The sequence below is a fragment of the Sminthopsis crassicaudata genome, chromosome 1 (assembly GCF_048593235.1).
Source record: "Sminthopsis crassicaudata isolate SCR6 chromosome 1, ASM4859323v1, whole genome shotgun sequence".
Lineage (NCBI taxonomy): Eukaryota > Metazoa > Chordata > Mammalia > Dasyuromorphia > Dasyuridae > Sminthopsis > Sminthopsis crassicaudata.
This window is the reverse complement of record NC_133617.1, coordinates 48510343-48524171: the sequence shown is the minus strand read 5'-3', so window position 1 is coordinate 48524171 and position 13829 is coordinate 48510343. Positions and strand designations below refer to the sequence as shown.

The window sequence follows — 13829 nt, the reverse complement described above, 5'->3', positions numbered from 1 at the left end:
TATTTTTAACCTGCTCTCAAAAAGTTTGTCCATTCTGACCCTGTAACCACAGTGTCCTAGGAAGGAGAAGATAGGAAAGGGTTGCTAAAGAAAGAAAAAGGCCCCTCAAAGACCCAGTTCCCTATCTCCCATAGTTCAGTCTCCACCACATGATCATGATAAGCAGAGACAGTTTTCCCTATGTCTCATAGTCCCTCCCTGTAATGTTACCATGGCAATTTGAACTGTAGTTTTAATTCCTGATGTTTCTCCTCAGCTCCTGTGATAAAAACCATCACTTCAGCTCCCTCTTTGACTTTAACATCATTACCAACTATCACCACAGGTAAGGACCACCATTTTTTTGCTCTGGCAAGTTTTGCTGCATTTGGTTATGAAATCAAAAGCCAAGAAACTATAGCATCATACATAGCAACATAGATTTAGAGATAGATGGGAATATTTAGTCCTATTTACTCATTTAAAATTCAAATTATCCAATTAAATACACACACACATATCCATCACTCCTCCCTCCAAAGGTAGCATGGTTCTCTGGAATCCTAATTGGTCATTGCACTGATCAGAGTTCTTAAATCTGTCTTAAGTTGTTTGTCTTGATGATGCTATTGTGTTGTTTATTATATAAAGTTGCATAAATTATTCTAGTGTCTTTTCCAAATAGAAGAATCCCCAGATTTTTCTGAAATCGCCACTTTCATTGTTTCTTAGTTCAACAGCATTCAATCCATCATACTCATTACCAAAAATTATTCAGTCATTCCCCAACTGATGACTATCCCATCATTTTCCATTCTTTGTCACCTCTAAAAGAGATACTATAAATTTTTTTTGTACATATGGTCTTTTTCTTCAGAATATAAACTTAGTAGTGATATTGTTCGGTTAAAGGTATACATAATTTGATAACTTGGAAGACATTCTTCTAAATTGCTTTCTTGAATAGTGAGACCAATTCAAAGCTCTAACAACAGTACATTCACTGGCCACTTTCCTTATTATCAACATTTCTCATTTTCCTTTTTTTTTTTTTTTTTTTTTTTTTTTTTTTTTTTTTACCAACTTTGCCAACCTGATGGATTTAAGGTAGAAACTTGAAGTTATTTTAATTTTCATTTCTCTAAGTATTTTTGGATTTAGACAATTTCTTCACAGAGATATTAACTTGAGTTTCTTCATTAAATAATTACATGATTATATCCTTTGATGTTTTATCAATTGGAGAATTATTTTTATTTTAATAAATTTGAATTAATTCCTTATAAACCTTGGAAATGAAATTCTTTATCAGAACTTGCAACAAATATTTTTCCCATTTTATCTTCTTCTCTGACCCTTGGGTGATCATGAATGTTCCCTTCTTCATAGATCTGAAATTTAATTTTCCCATTTTAATCTAATTTTGTTTTACAATATCACCTTTTATATCTAAATCATGTACCCATTGGAGTTTATTTTGATTTGCTATGTGAAATGTTAGTGAATACCTAGTTTCTGCCAGGTAATTTTTAGTTTTTCCAATAATTTTTGTCTACAAATGAGTTCTTAACTTAGAAACTGGGCCAACCCCCTCATTTTTACATGTGAGGAACTGAGGTCAGGATCGGACACGGCAGGGTCAGGACTTGAATCAAGGTCTTCTGACTCCAAATCTATCAGTTCTTTATACTGCCAGAAGGAAACATGCAGGGTTAGATATCTCCTCAAGGTTTTATTAGTGTTTTCATTCTCTAAGGAAGGAATAGCACATGCCAGTTGAAATAATAATGATGATATTATTAATAATAATGATAAGTACCTTTTATATGATACTTTAAGGTTTACAAAACACCTTAATACCTTATCTTATTTGGATAACATTTTCTTTTTTTAATAGTATTTTACTTTTTGCCAATTACATGTAGAGACAATTCTTAGCATTCATTTTTACAAGATTTTGAGTTCCAAATGTTGTTCCCTCTCTCCTTTTCCCCTCTTCCTAAAATTACAAGCACTTTGATGCAGATTATATATTTGCAATTACATAAAACACATTTCCATATTGGCCATAGTTGTGAAAGGAGAAACCAGATCTAAAGGAGAAAAAATTATGAAAAAAATGAAGTGAAAACAGTATGTTTTGATCTAGATGCTCTTTTGCTGGATGTAGATGCCATTTCCCACCACGAGTCCTTTGTAACTGTCTTGTGCTGAGAAGAGCTGTCATTCACAGTTGATCATTACACAATGTTGCTGTTACTGTGTACAATGTTGTCCTGGTTCTTCTTATTTCACTTTGTATCTGTTCACAAAGTGTTTCAGGTTTTTTGAAATATGGCTGTTCATCATTTCTTATTGCATAATAGTATTTCATTAGATAGAATAACATTTCTGAGATTCAGACAATGTTGCTGTTACTGTGTACAGTGTTGTCCTGGTTCTGCTCATTTTACTTTGTATCCGTTCATAAAAGTCCTTCAGGCTTTTCTGAAATTTGCCTGTTCATCATTTCTTATTGCATAATAGTATTTCATTAGATAGACTAACATTTCTGAGACTCAGACATGGAGGTATCTCTTCCTTATATACAGCCACAGGGATCTCCCCTCTGAAGATTTTCACCCTCAACTTCACCATCACCAACCTGTTCTACACAGAAGACATGAGTCAAAGGGACTCCAGCAAATTCAACTCCACTGAGAATGTCCTGCAGCATCTGGTGAGACTCCCCTCCAATCCCCCTCTGCCCCCCTCTCTGTCCTCCTCAGCCAAGGGGAGGATCTATCCGGTACTCAGCAGTGTCCTTTTTCCCTTCTGTTTCCAGCTCAATTCCCGGTTTAAAAAGAGCAGCCTTGGCTCTCACTATTCTGGATGCAGTCTGGCCTTGCTGAGGTAAGAGTCTTGGGAGCCACTGGTTTCAAATAGCAGGCACCAGCATGCCTACCTGACTCTAACTCTTCTTCCTTTACTCACAAGCTGCATTGGATAAACTCTCATTACCGGCAAACCACTAGAGATACTCTGGACTCCTTCCACCCATTCCCAGGTGGAGAAAAACTCCTTTCCCCTTAATTCTTCTAAAGACAAAGTTGGAGTTTTTTTTGCTTTTTCTTTATAATTGTATATAAAGGGAATAACATTTGCCCAACAAAGAGCCTAGTACACAATGGATACATAGTAAATGACTGATCAGAATCCATCAGCATTGACTTTCTCCAGAATTATAGGATTATAGCTTTAGAGGTCATCTGGTTCATTCCTTTCATTTACAGATGATAAAAAACAAAACAAAACAAAATAAAACAAAACAAAACAAAACAAAAAAAACTGAGGCCCAAAGTGATTACAAAGACTTTTCCAAGATCACAAGATAGATGCCAGATCCAGAATATGAACACAGATCCTTTTATTTTTATTTTTATTATTTATTTATTTTGCTGAAGCAATTAAGTGACTTGTCCAGGGTCACACACAATTAGGAAGTATTAAGTGTCTGAAGAGCCTTTGATTTTTAAATCCAATGTTCTTCCTGTGGCATCAGGAAATTAATGAAAACAAACAGACTCCATGTACACTCCATGTACATCATGTACATAGACATGAATGGGTTTTCAGAGCACTTCCAACTCTAGTGTGGTGGATAGAATGGATAGAGGAAGACCTGAGTTCAGATTTTCTCTCAGACACTTATCTGCCATGAGATCCTAAGCAAGTCACATAATCTATCTTAGCCTGAGTTTTTTTCACATGTAAAAAGAGAGAGTTGCATTTGATTGTTCCCAATGTCCTTCTCAACTCTAAATCCATGATCCTTTCCAAACCTTTGCCCAAAATCCTCTTAAGAGTGCCTGTTCCCTGAAGGACTAATTTTTATTTATTATATCTGTGGTACCAAATTCAAATAGAAACAGGGACCATTCAATTGCACATTGGAATCCATGTGGACCATAAATATCTGGCCCATATTCAGAAAACCACATGTATTTATATATCCACACATGTATAAACATGTATGAAATATACACACAAATAAATGCACAAATGTCTAATTTATTTCTATATATAATATATTTAGTTAAAACACAAATTAAAATTATAGAGGAATTAATTTTAATCTAGTTCAAACCACATTTGGGAAGGCCTGTGTGTTTGACACTTCTGATCTAAACCATTAATTTCCAGGTCTATGAAGAACAGGACAGAAACAGGAGTGGATATCGTGTGTGCTTATATGGAAGATCCCTTTACCCCTGTCCTGGACAGAGAGAAGGTTTACTGGGAGCTGAGCAATCAAACCCACGGCATCACCAAGCTGGGTCCCTATACTCTGGACAAGGACAGTCTCTACCTTGATGGTGAGCAGCCCCACTCAAGGACACATTACCTCCATTTCTTTTGATTTGGGCCCTTTCCACAATCCACCAGCCCCCAAATTCTCCATTTCTTTTGGGCCTCTTTTCCCTTTTGGAATTCCCTATCCCTCCTGGGAGCACTGGCCTTCAAGGTGGTAACAGACTATGTAGACATAGGAGCTTATTCCTTGAGATCTAGAGATCAAAAGGCAGCTAGTTATTAGCTTCCCAGGTTGAGCTGCATGAATACCTCCTTCTCAAATGGTGAAGCACCATTTTGTCAGTCCTATGGGCCCCAGACCACCTCTCCTCCATTCTTCCCCTAAGCCTTCTCAAAGTTTAATGTGTGCTCTCTCTTGTCCCCCCTCCCTTCTCTCTCCTTCTTCCCTTCCTTTTTCTTGTTTCTTCTCTCTCCTTTCTCTCTTTTTCTTTTCTCTATTCCCCCTTTCCCTCCTCCTCTTCTTCCTCTTTTCCCCTACCTCTACTCCAGGTTATAACCACCAGATTCCAGTCCCCTCATCAAGCAGTAAGTTATTAATGTCTTGATTTACACATTTTCTGGGACACCACAAAGGACAGTTCTTTTCCCAACTTAAAAAAAAAAAAACCAACCCCAAAAACAACCTTTTTCGGATGGGTATAGAACAGAGGAGCAAAAGTAGGCTGGGGGGCAGAAAGAGACATATATTATTAGATGTGACCAATTTATAGATTTTCTTTGCTCATTTGCTTATATTTTATTTGCTACCAAAAATATTTAAATTCTTCAAAACCCAGGGGGCTTGGGAAGCAGGTCGTTCTTGTCTCTTCCTTATTCAGGATTTGGAGTCAGACTCAGTGTAACTCTAGTACATAGAGGGGATTTCCCAGCATTTCAGAGAAACTTGTACCTCTTTCCTACAGCCTTTGTTCAACAATGTTGGCCAATGATTTTCACTAATAATTTTTAATTCTCAGCTCCTTCAATAACTATACTCTCTCAGACCATGCCTCCTGCTCAATCATCATTGTCCTCTGGCAGCACAGGTAGGAATTGACTGATACTTTATTTCCTCCCCTGGAAAGGTTTAGTTGATCTTCATTTCCCCAAGGATATGAAGCAGGAAATGGGAGAGGACAGGAGAGGGACACTCATAGATGCCAGATTTGACAAAGAATGAAATAAGCTCTTCTTACAAGGACCCTATATTCTAACTAGGGAGACAACAACTACAGAGATAAGATATACAGAAAAAACTGAGATAAGGAAACAGAATAAATGCAAGTAAATTAAGGATGGGGGAAGAATTTCTAAGTTTCTTGAGTAGGGGAATCAAGAAAGGTTTCCTGTAGAAGCTAGGATCTGGAGGTAAATCTTGACCGGAGAAAGGGGTTGTATGAGGTAAAGGGAAGGATATTCCAGACATAAGGGGCAATTAGTGCAAAGGCATGGTGATGGGAAATAGAATTGATTTAGGAGGAAAAGAGAGAAGACCAGATTGACAGAATCATAAAATGCATGAGGGAGAATAACATGCAATGACCTTAGAACGTGGGTTGAGGCCAGGTTGTAAAGAGTATTTTTATTTTTTTTATTTATTTTTTTTAATTTAAAACAGTTTTATGTTCTGTTTCAAATCTCCCCTCCCCAGCCATTGAAAAGTCAAGAAATATGATACTTACTATACATATAAAGTAATGCAAAACATATTTCCACATTATCCACAGTGTGTGTGTGTGTGTGTGTGTGTGTGTGTGTGTGTGTGTGTGTGTGTGTGAAAGCAAGAAAAATAAAAAAATGAGAAACAATATATGCTCCAATCTGTACTCAGAATTCATCAGCTTTCTTTCTGGAGGTGGATAGCATTTGTGAAGAGTTTTAAAAGCAGCAGAAAGGATTTATTTTATAAGATATATGGAAATTGTTCTTTTTCTTTTCTTGGGCAAATTTTGTCTGCGTCCATAAGGACTTAGGGTATAATCTCCTCTGATAGAATGTAAACTACTTGAGAGCAAGGGATGTTTTATTTTTACTCCATATTTTCAATACCCCTCACAGTGCCTAGCTTAGTATAGGTGGCTTAATAAATTTTTATTGATTGATTGAAAAAGTAGTTAAAATTTGTAAAACACTTTGCAAACCAAAGTTATATAAATGCTAGCTATTATTATCATCACTGATATGAAGAAGATGGTCATCTTTAGGCTGCTGACTTGTAAACTTTGTGCCTACCTTAGACCCAGTTTTCTGTTTATTGACTCAAGAGATCTTCTTGGGTCAGGTTTGAAAAGCAATGTGGTACAGAGAGAATAAGGAGTGTTGGGGGTAAAAAAAATAAGCATTTATTAAATGCCTTCTATGTTCCAGGCAGTAATACTAAGTGTTTCCCTTACAACTGATCTGGGATTCAGGAGCTATTATTATTTTGTTGTCATTGTTGAGTTATGTCCAACTCTTATGACCCCATTTAGGGTATTCTTGGCAAAAATACTAGAGTGGTTTGCCATTGCCTCTTCAGCACACTTGATAGATGAGAATATTGAGGATACGTGGGTTAAATGACTTGCCCTGGGGTCACACAGCTAGTAGGTGCCTGAGGTACAGGGAAGAAAAGAATATTAGATTCAGAGCCAGAGGGGAATTGAATAACCAATGTTTAATTCCTCGCTCTGGCATTTACTACCTATGTGGCCTGGCACACAGATATCATCTAAATCCTCTCTGAATAATCTCAATTTTTTCATCTATAAAATGGAGGCAAAATACTTTGAAAAGGACTGTTAGGAGGAAAGTAAGTGCTTCAGAAACTTCTTAAGTGAAGCTTACATGTGTAAGCTAATTGGCAAACATTTATGAATTTCCTGCTCTGCACCAGGCATTGTCCTAAGTGCTGGGTTACCAAGCGTGGCATTTGAAACAAAGGAAGTCAGGAAGATGAATGAGTAGGGTGTGTCTTCCAGCTTCTGTTGCTCTATGGGTACAAGACTTAGTCATGAATGGTTTTTGCCCTCCTCTCCCCCTGCAGCCTTGGGGTCCATCCTGGAAGCTTTCACCATGAACTTCACCATCACCAACCTGTTCTACACAGAAACCATGGGGAAAATAAATTCTAGCAAATTCAACTCCACTGAGCGTATTCTGCAGCACCTGGTGAGAGTCCTTACTTATTGCTCCTTCCTTTCTTCACCTACGCTGGCCCCTTTAATTTGCAAGGTCACTGCCCTGGTCAAGAAGCTTCAATGGCTCCTCAGCCCTTGGCTCTAGCCCCCAGCTAGCTTACTCCCCTTCTCTTTTTTTTCCCAGCTCAACCCCTTTTTTGAAAATAGCAGCCTTGGATCCAGTTATTCCGGGTGCAAGCTGACTTTGCTGAGGTGAGAACCCCAAGTGATAGTGGCGTAAGGTTGGGAGGGAGCAATATCCTTTAATGGACCCTTCTTTTATATAAGATCCCCACCTTCTGCTTCTGTTGCCCTGGTGGGATTTCTACAACCCTATTCACAGCTGGAGTGTAGTAATCCCCTTTCCTAACTCCAGACCACAAGATTTAAGAGTAAGCATGAATTTTAAGTAAATAATCTTGTCCAACAAATTGAGGAAACAGGACCCAGAAAGGTTGTGTCTAGTGGTCTCATAGGGAGTCCATGGCAGATTTGTTAGCTAAACCAAGGTTTGGGGCCATACATGTTCTTCATCTTTATTCATTCAGTCAAAAGACAGTTACTAAGTGCTGAATGTGGGCAAGGCACTCTAGTAGATTCTGGCCATATAAAATGAAAAACTGTCCCCTTTCCTCCAAAGAGGTCACATTATGTGGGAAGGATACAACACTTAAATTTGGTAAAGTTGGAAAGCTTTTTTGCAATTCCAGCTCTGCAAGTCACCTTATTCTTGTTGGGTTTTGGTTCCCCCGTCTGTAAAATGAAGGATTTGGGCTAGATTAGCAGAAGCACACATACTTGCCATTGTAAGAGTTAGTTTACAGAGCACCTATTCTCAGTATAACTGAAGATGGATTGCCTTAGGGAAAAAGGAAATAATCACCTATTATGAGCCACATGCTATGCTATGCACTTTTACAAAGATTATTTCATTAGACCCTCTCGACAACTCTACAAGATAATATCATCACTCCTATTTTGCAGTTGAGGAAACTGAGGTAGAGGGTAAGACTTTTCTAGTGTTACACAATAAGTGTCTTAAACTAGATTTGATTTCAGATCTTCATTATTCTAGGCCCAGCTTAGATAAAGATCCACTTGATCCCCAGTAGTCCCCTTAGTAGTCCACTTTCAGATTGTTTCAAGGATTCCTTGAATGTGTTTTTTTTTCCAGATCTATGAAAAATCAGACAGCAACTAGAGCAGATATCATCTGCTTATATCAGAGGGGTCCCACTGGTCCCTTCCTGGATAGAGAGAGGGTTTATTGGGAACTGAGCAACCAGACAGGGGGCATCACCAGGCTGGGCCCCTACACCCTGGACAAGGACAGCTTGTACCTCAATGGTGAGTAGCCCCACTCAGGACATACCTTGTGGGTCATCATCTCAATTTTGTCCCTTTTCAGGAAACAGTCAACCATTCTCCAAATTCTCCTTCTCTTTTCCTCTTTCCATTGGAAGTTAAGCAAACACAAAAGCAGGAAAAGACCTAAGAAAACCAGATATACCTAAAGTCTTCCTGCCTCCCTCTTATTTTCTCTCTCCTTTCTTTCTCCTTTCTCTTTCTAGGTTACAATCATCAGTTCTCCAGCCCTGCAACAACTAGTGAGTATTCATTGACTTGATTTCTCTATCACCCTATGACCTGGTAGAGGAAACAGTTAATCCCCTTTTTCACCCTATTTATCCTATAGTCCGGAAAGAGAAGAGACAGAGCAGGCCAAGGGATGGCCTGTGTCCCTCAGCATTTTAACCTTCAATTTCCATGGGATGGTTTAATGACCATGCCCAGTAGAATCCCTTTCCCCATATCCCATTCTCAAATGTTATCTTCTTGTGGCATTCAAATAGTTTAATTAAGGTTTTCATTCTTGATTTTTTCTTCTTCAGCTCCTATCCTGTCCACATTCACTGCAAGAGTTTCCTCTACTCCATCGCTATTAGCCAGTTCCTCAGGTATCAATCACATATGTCTTTGCCCTGTCTCTGGGATAGACTTTTTAAAAATAGTATCTTTTCCAATACAGATAGATTTCAATATTCATCTTCATAAGACTTTGTATTCTAAATTTTTCTCCCACCTTCCCTTATCTTCTTCCCAAGAAAGCAAGCAATCTGATATAGGCTAAATTTAAGCAATCCTTTAAAATATATTTCCATATTTGTCATGTTGTGCAAGAAAAATCAGACCAAAAGGGAAAAAATGTCATAAGAAAGAAAAAAAAAAGATAAAAAAGGTTAAAATACTTTGCTGCAATCCACATTCAATCTCCATAGTTCTCTGACTAGATGCAGATGGTATCCATCTTTGGGATAGCCTCAATTGAATTGTTTCCTTGGGATTGTAAGTTGAGAGATGGGTGATGGATGTTGTAGAGGAAGATAATATTGGAGGGAGAAAAAGAGAGAGTGAGAGAAATCCTCTCAAAAATGCATTATTGGAGTCAGTTTTAATTCCAGTAAATAACAAGTCAACTTCAGTTGGTTGTCCCTGGGTGAGCTGATGGATGACAGCATGTTACAGTGAAGAGGACATCGGTCTAAAGTCAGGAACACTTAGATTCAAATTTCACCTCAGATATCATATATGGGACTTTGGTCACCTCATTGAATCTTCCTTGAGTCTCAATTTCCTTACCTGTAAGATGAGGGGGTTAAGAAAGTCCACTCCAATTCAAAATCTAGAATCCAATGGCCCCATTGGGGGCTTCTCTCCTTCCTCCAAAGCAGCAGACAGCCTTATTCTGGACTCTTTCACTGTGAACTTCACCATCACCAACCTGCTCTGCACAACAGACATGGGACAGCCAGGATCCAACACGTTCAATGCCACTGAAAAAGTCCTACAGCGCTTGGTGAGATTTCCTACTTTCTGTCCTGCTCTTCTTCTCTGGGACTCGAACCCCCATCTGTCCAGATGCTCAATCATCCTCTCTTTTCCTTTTCAGCTCAGTCCCTTGTTTGAAAGCAGTAGTATTGGCTCTCACTATTCTGGATGCAGGCTGACCATGCTGAGGTAAGAAAGACTACTGCCCTCACATAGCCCATCACCAGAAGCTATCCAACAGGGCTAAATTCGAGGAGCATTTGGTTGCTACCCAGTAGATTCCAAGTACATTACTAGGCACTGGAACTACAAAGGCACAGAATCTCTCACATCAGGGAGTTTACATTCTGTTCAGTCTCAGGGGATGCAATGTATACATAGAGGTCTGAGGAGGAGAGAACACTGACCACTGGGAGAAGTGGGGGAGGTTTTCCATTAGTGGCTTCTGAGTTGCCTTACTTGAAGACAACTAAGGATTCCAAGAGGCAAGGCTAGAGGGAGTGCACTCCAGACATGGAAGACATCTTATGGAAAAACATGAAGATAAGAAATGAAATCTGAGTTCAAGATACAACTATTAAGTCAATCTGGCTAGAATGCCAAGTGAGCAATATAAACATTAGCCTGGAAAAGTGGACTGAAGCCAGACTGAGAAGGATTTTAAAGGTCAAGCTAAAGAATTTTTATTTAATACTGGAGACAATAGGGGGCCACTAAAGGTTTTTGAGGAAGAGATTGACATAGTAAGAGATAAAGAGATGGGTCTTAGGAAGATTTTTTTTTTTGGCAGTTGTGTGAAAGATGTACTGGAGAGGGAGGAAGGGAGAGAGAGACAGAGACACAGAGACACAGAGAGAGACAGTGAAGGGAGAGACTGTGATGGATTGGAGAGATGGAGAAATTGTGTAAGTAAGGAGAATTAGGAGGTTATTTAGAAACATCTAGTGAGAGTTGTTGAAGACCTCTGAAGGAAAAAAAATTAAAAGATGTAGAAGTCAAATAGATAATAAACTGATTATAGGAGTCGAGAAAGAGGGAGGAATTAAAGGTGAGTATGATGTTTCAGACCTGGCAACTGAAAAGATTGTGGTACCTTTAACAGAAATAGGGAACTTTAAAAGAGAGCCAGGCTTGTGGAGAGGGGACAGGGGAAGAGGAAGAAATACCAAGTTCCATCTTGGATATGATGTGTCAACAGTATACACAGATGGGGGGAGAATCTTTTTGCCCTTAACTCACTGAAAAAGAGAAGGTTGGGACATTTAAAATGCATTTGACTGGCAGTATTACACACATACATACATGCATACGCACACATGCACATACATGCACACAACACAAGTATGACAAAGGGTTAAAGGATATGGGAAGACAATTGAAATTCCTAACAATGAACTTTTGAAGATGAAGGCAAAACAATTCCAAAGAGGTAGAAAAAATGGGAAATTGCCGGAAGATGAAAAAAAAAAAAAATATATATATATATATATACACACACACACACACATACACAAAATAATTGAGTTTATACAAAAGAGGTAATAGGAAGACTATAACAATAGCAAAATCTTGCAAAAATAATGTTTGGAGTGCTAATACTTCAAGTCAGCTGGAGGTTGATTGTGAAGTTAAGGGCAACGAAATGAGAATAAAAAACTTGCTGGGTAAAGAAGAGGAGAATCGTGGTAAAGATTTGCTAATTGGAGTAGAAGAGATGATAACTGACAACAGAGAAAGGTGGAAGAGTTTGAATTTTTTTTACTTGATTTCTCTGTCAAGATGGATGATTTTTGTATTAGAAATGACAGGAAAAAATGTTGAACAGGAAATTTATAACCAAAATAAGTAAAAAGATTAGAAATTGCCAGTATGAAAGTGATATTATTCCTTTTAGACATGAGATAGACTAGCTGACCACTGAGTTCTCTTTCAGCTCTGAATTCTGTGATTGAATTGGGAAAAGAAAAGGAGGGAACAAGCATTTACTAAGTACCTACTATGTGCCAAGCATTGTGTGTGCTATGTGTCTTACACAAATCTCATTTGATCTTAACAACCACCCTGAGGAGACAGGGTTATTATCTCTGTTTTATAGCTGAGAAAACAGAAAACAGGCAGAAGCTAAATGACTTTGTTCAGGACAACACAACTGGTATATGTTTGAGGCTGGATTTTAAATCTGGCTCTCTTAATTCCCATGTCTTGCATTCTATTATCTGCACCACTTGGTACAAGGAAAGAGCTTTACAAAATAACGCAAAGTAAAAAAAATGGCAGTCCAAATACACCTACAAAAAAAGAACAAGGGAAAGAGAATAAATGAAAAAAATATCAATGAGATTCTTTGAAAAGTTGTATTGTGTTGAAAAGACTTTAACATAAAAGTTTATTTTGTTCATTTGTTTATTCGTTGGTTTTATTAGTGTATGTTCCATTGGTTGTATTGATTTTAATGTTAAACTTCCAGAGGAAGCACGTTGTGGGTTAGATAGTTGATTTCAAGAGTCAGGAAGACTTGGGTTCAGATCTCCTCTCTGACACAAACTGGCTTTGTGGCAAATCATCTAATTTCCCCAGGAAACAGTCTGAATCTATATATTGCAGAAAAGATGGTAACCTACGTTAGTCAAGGAAGGTCTATATCCTCCCTTGCCCAAGCGCCTTAAATCAATAAAATGATAAATCTAACCATTTTTTCTTACAATAAATAATTATTCTAATAAATGAATTACTTTGCAGAGCATGGATTGTTTCTTCTCAATGAAGCTAACTTACATATGCCTGTGGAGAGACTGACATTTCACTGTCATTACCAATGTGTCCTTTCCCAGGCCTGTGAAGAATGGTACAGCAACTGCAGTAGATGTTCTTTGTACCCATTGGAAATCCCCCAGCATCCCTACTCTAGACAGAAAGAAGATTTACTGGGAGCTGAGCAATCAGACCCATGGTATTACCAGGCTAGGTCCCTATACCTTGGATGAGAAGAGCCTCTACATCAATGGTGAGCAGCCAACCCATACCAGGACATTCAGCTCCTTGATCTCCATGCTTAGTCCTATTCTTGTTGACCTCTTAACTGTCCAAACCATTTTCTGTGCCTATGAGGATCCACTTTGCCTCCATGCTTCTCCTGGTCTTTGTGAAAGTACTTTGCTATGATGTGTTTAAAGTCTGAGGGGAAGCAGGGGTTCCTCAGAGGTAAGCCTAAGGATCCTGGATGGGCAGATGGAACTATTTTGTGAAATTTTCTCTCTTAGCTAATGACCCATATTTTCCCAACTTCTTTGGCTTCAGATGTTCTGTCTCACATTTCTACCTAATCCTCAGTCCCATTCATTTATGACTGCAGGTTATAATAATCTCTCTCTCTCTCTCTCTCTCTCTGTCTCTCTCTCTCTCTGTCTCTCTCTCTCTCTCTCTCTCTCTCTCTCTCTCTCTCTCTCTCTCTCTCTCTCTCTCTCTCTCCTCCCCCCAGGTTACAACTATCAGACGACCCTCTCTACCTCCACAAGCAGTGAGTATTTCTTA

General features: G+C 38.5%; 1 protein-coding gene across 1 annotated transcript in view; it reads left to right on the top strand.

Annotated features, from left to right (window-relative positions):
* Positions 1-13829, top strand: part of MUC16 (mucin 16, cell surface associated) — a gene marked incomplete in the record, with an annotated part of 203838 nt that overhangs the window by 115425 nt on the left and 74584 nt on the right. The window contains 15 exon segments of the mRNA XM_074301797.1: positions 257-325; positions 2571-2698; positions 2804-2871; positions 4162-4334; positions 4822-4857; positions 5289-5357; positions 7337-7461; positions 7615-7682; positions 8644-8816; positions 9041-9076; positions 9362-9427; positions 10199-10326; positions 10420-10487; positions 13130-13302; positions 13777-13815. Coding sequence (XP_074157898.1) covers positions 257-325; positions 2571-2698; positions 2804-2871; positions 4162-4334; positions 4822-4857; positions 5289-5357; positions 7337-7461; positions 7615-7682; positions 8644-8816; positions 9041-9076; positions 9362-9427; positions 10199-10326; positions 10420-10487; positions 13130-13302; positions 13777-13815 — 1419 coding nt within the window.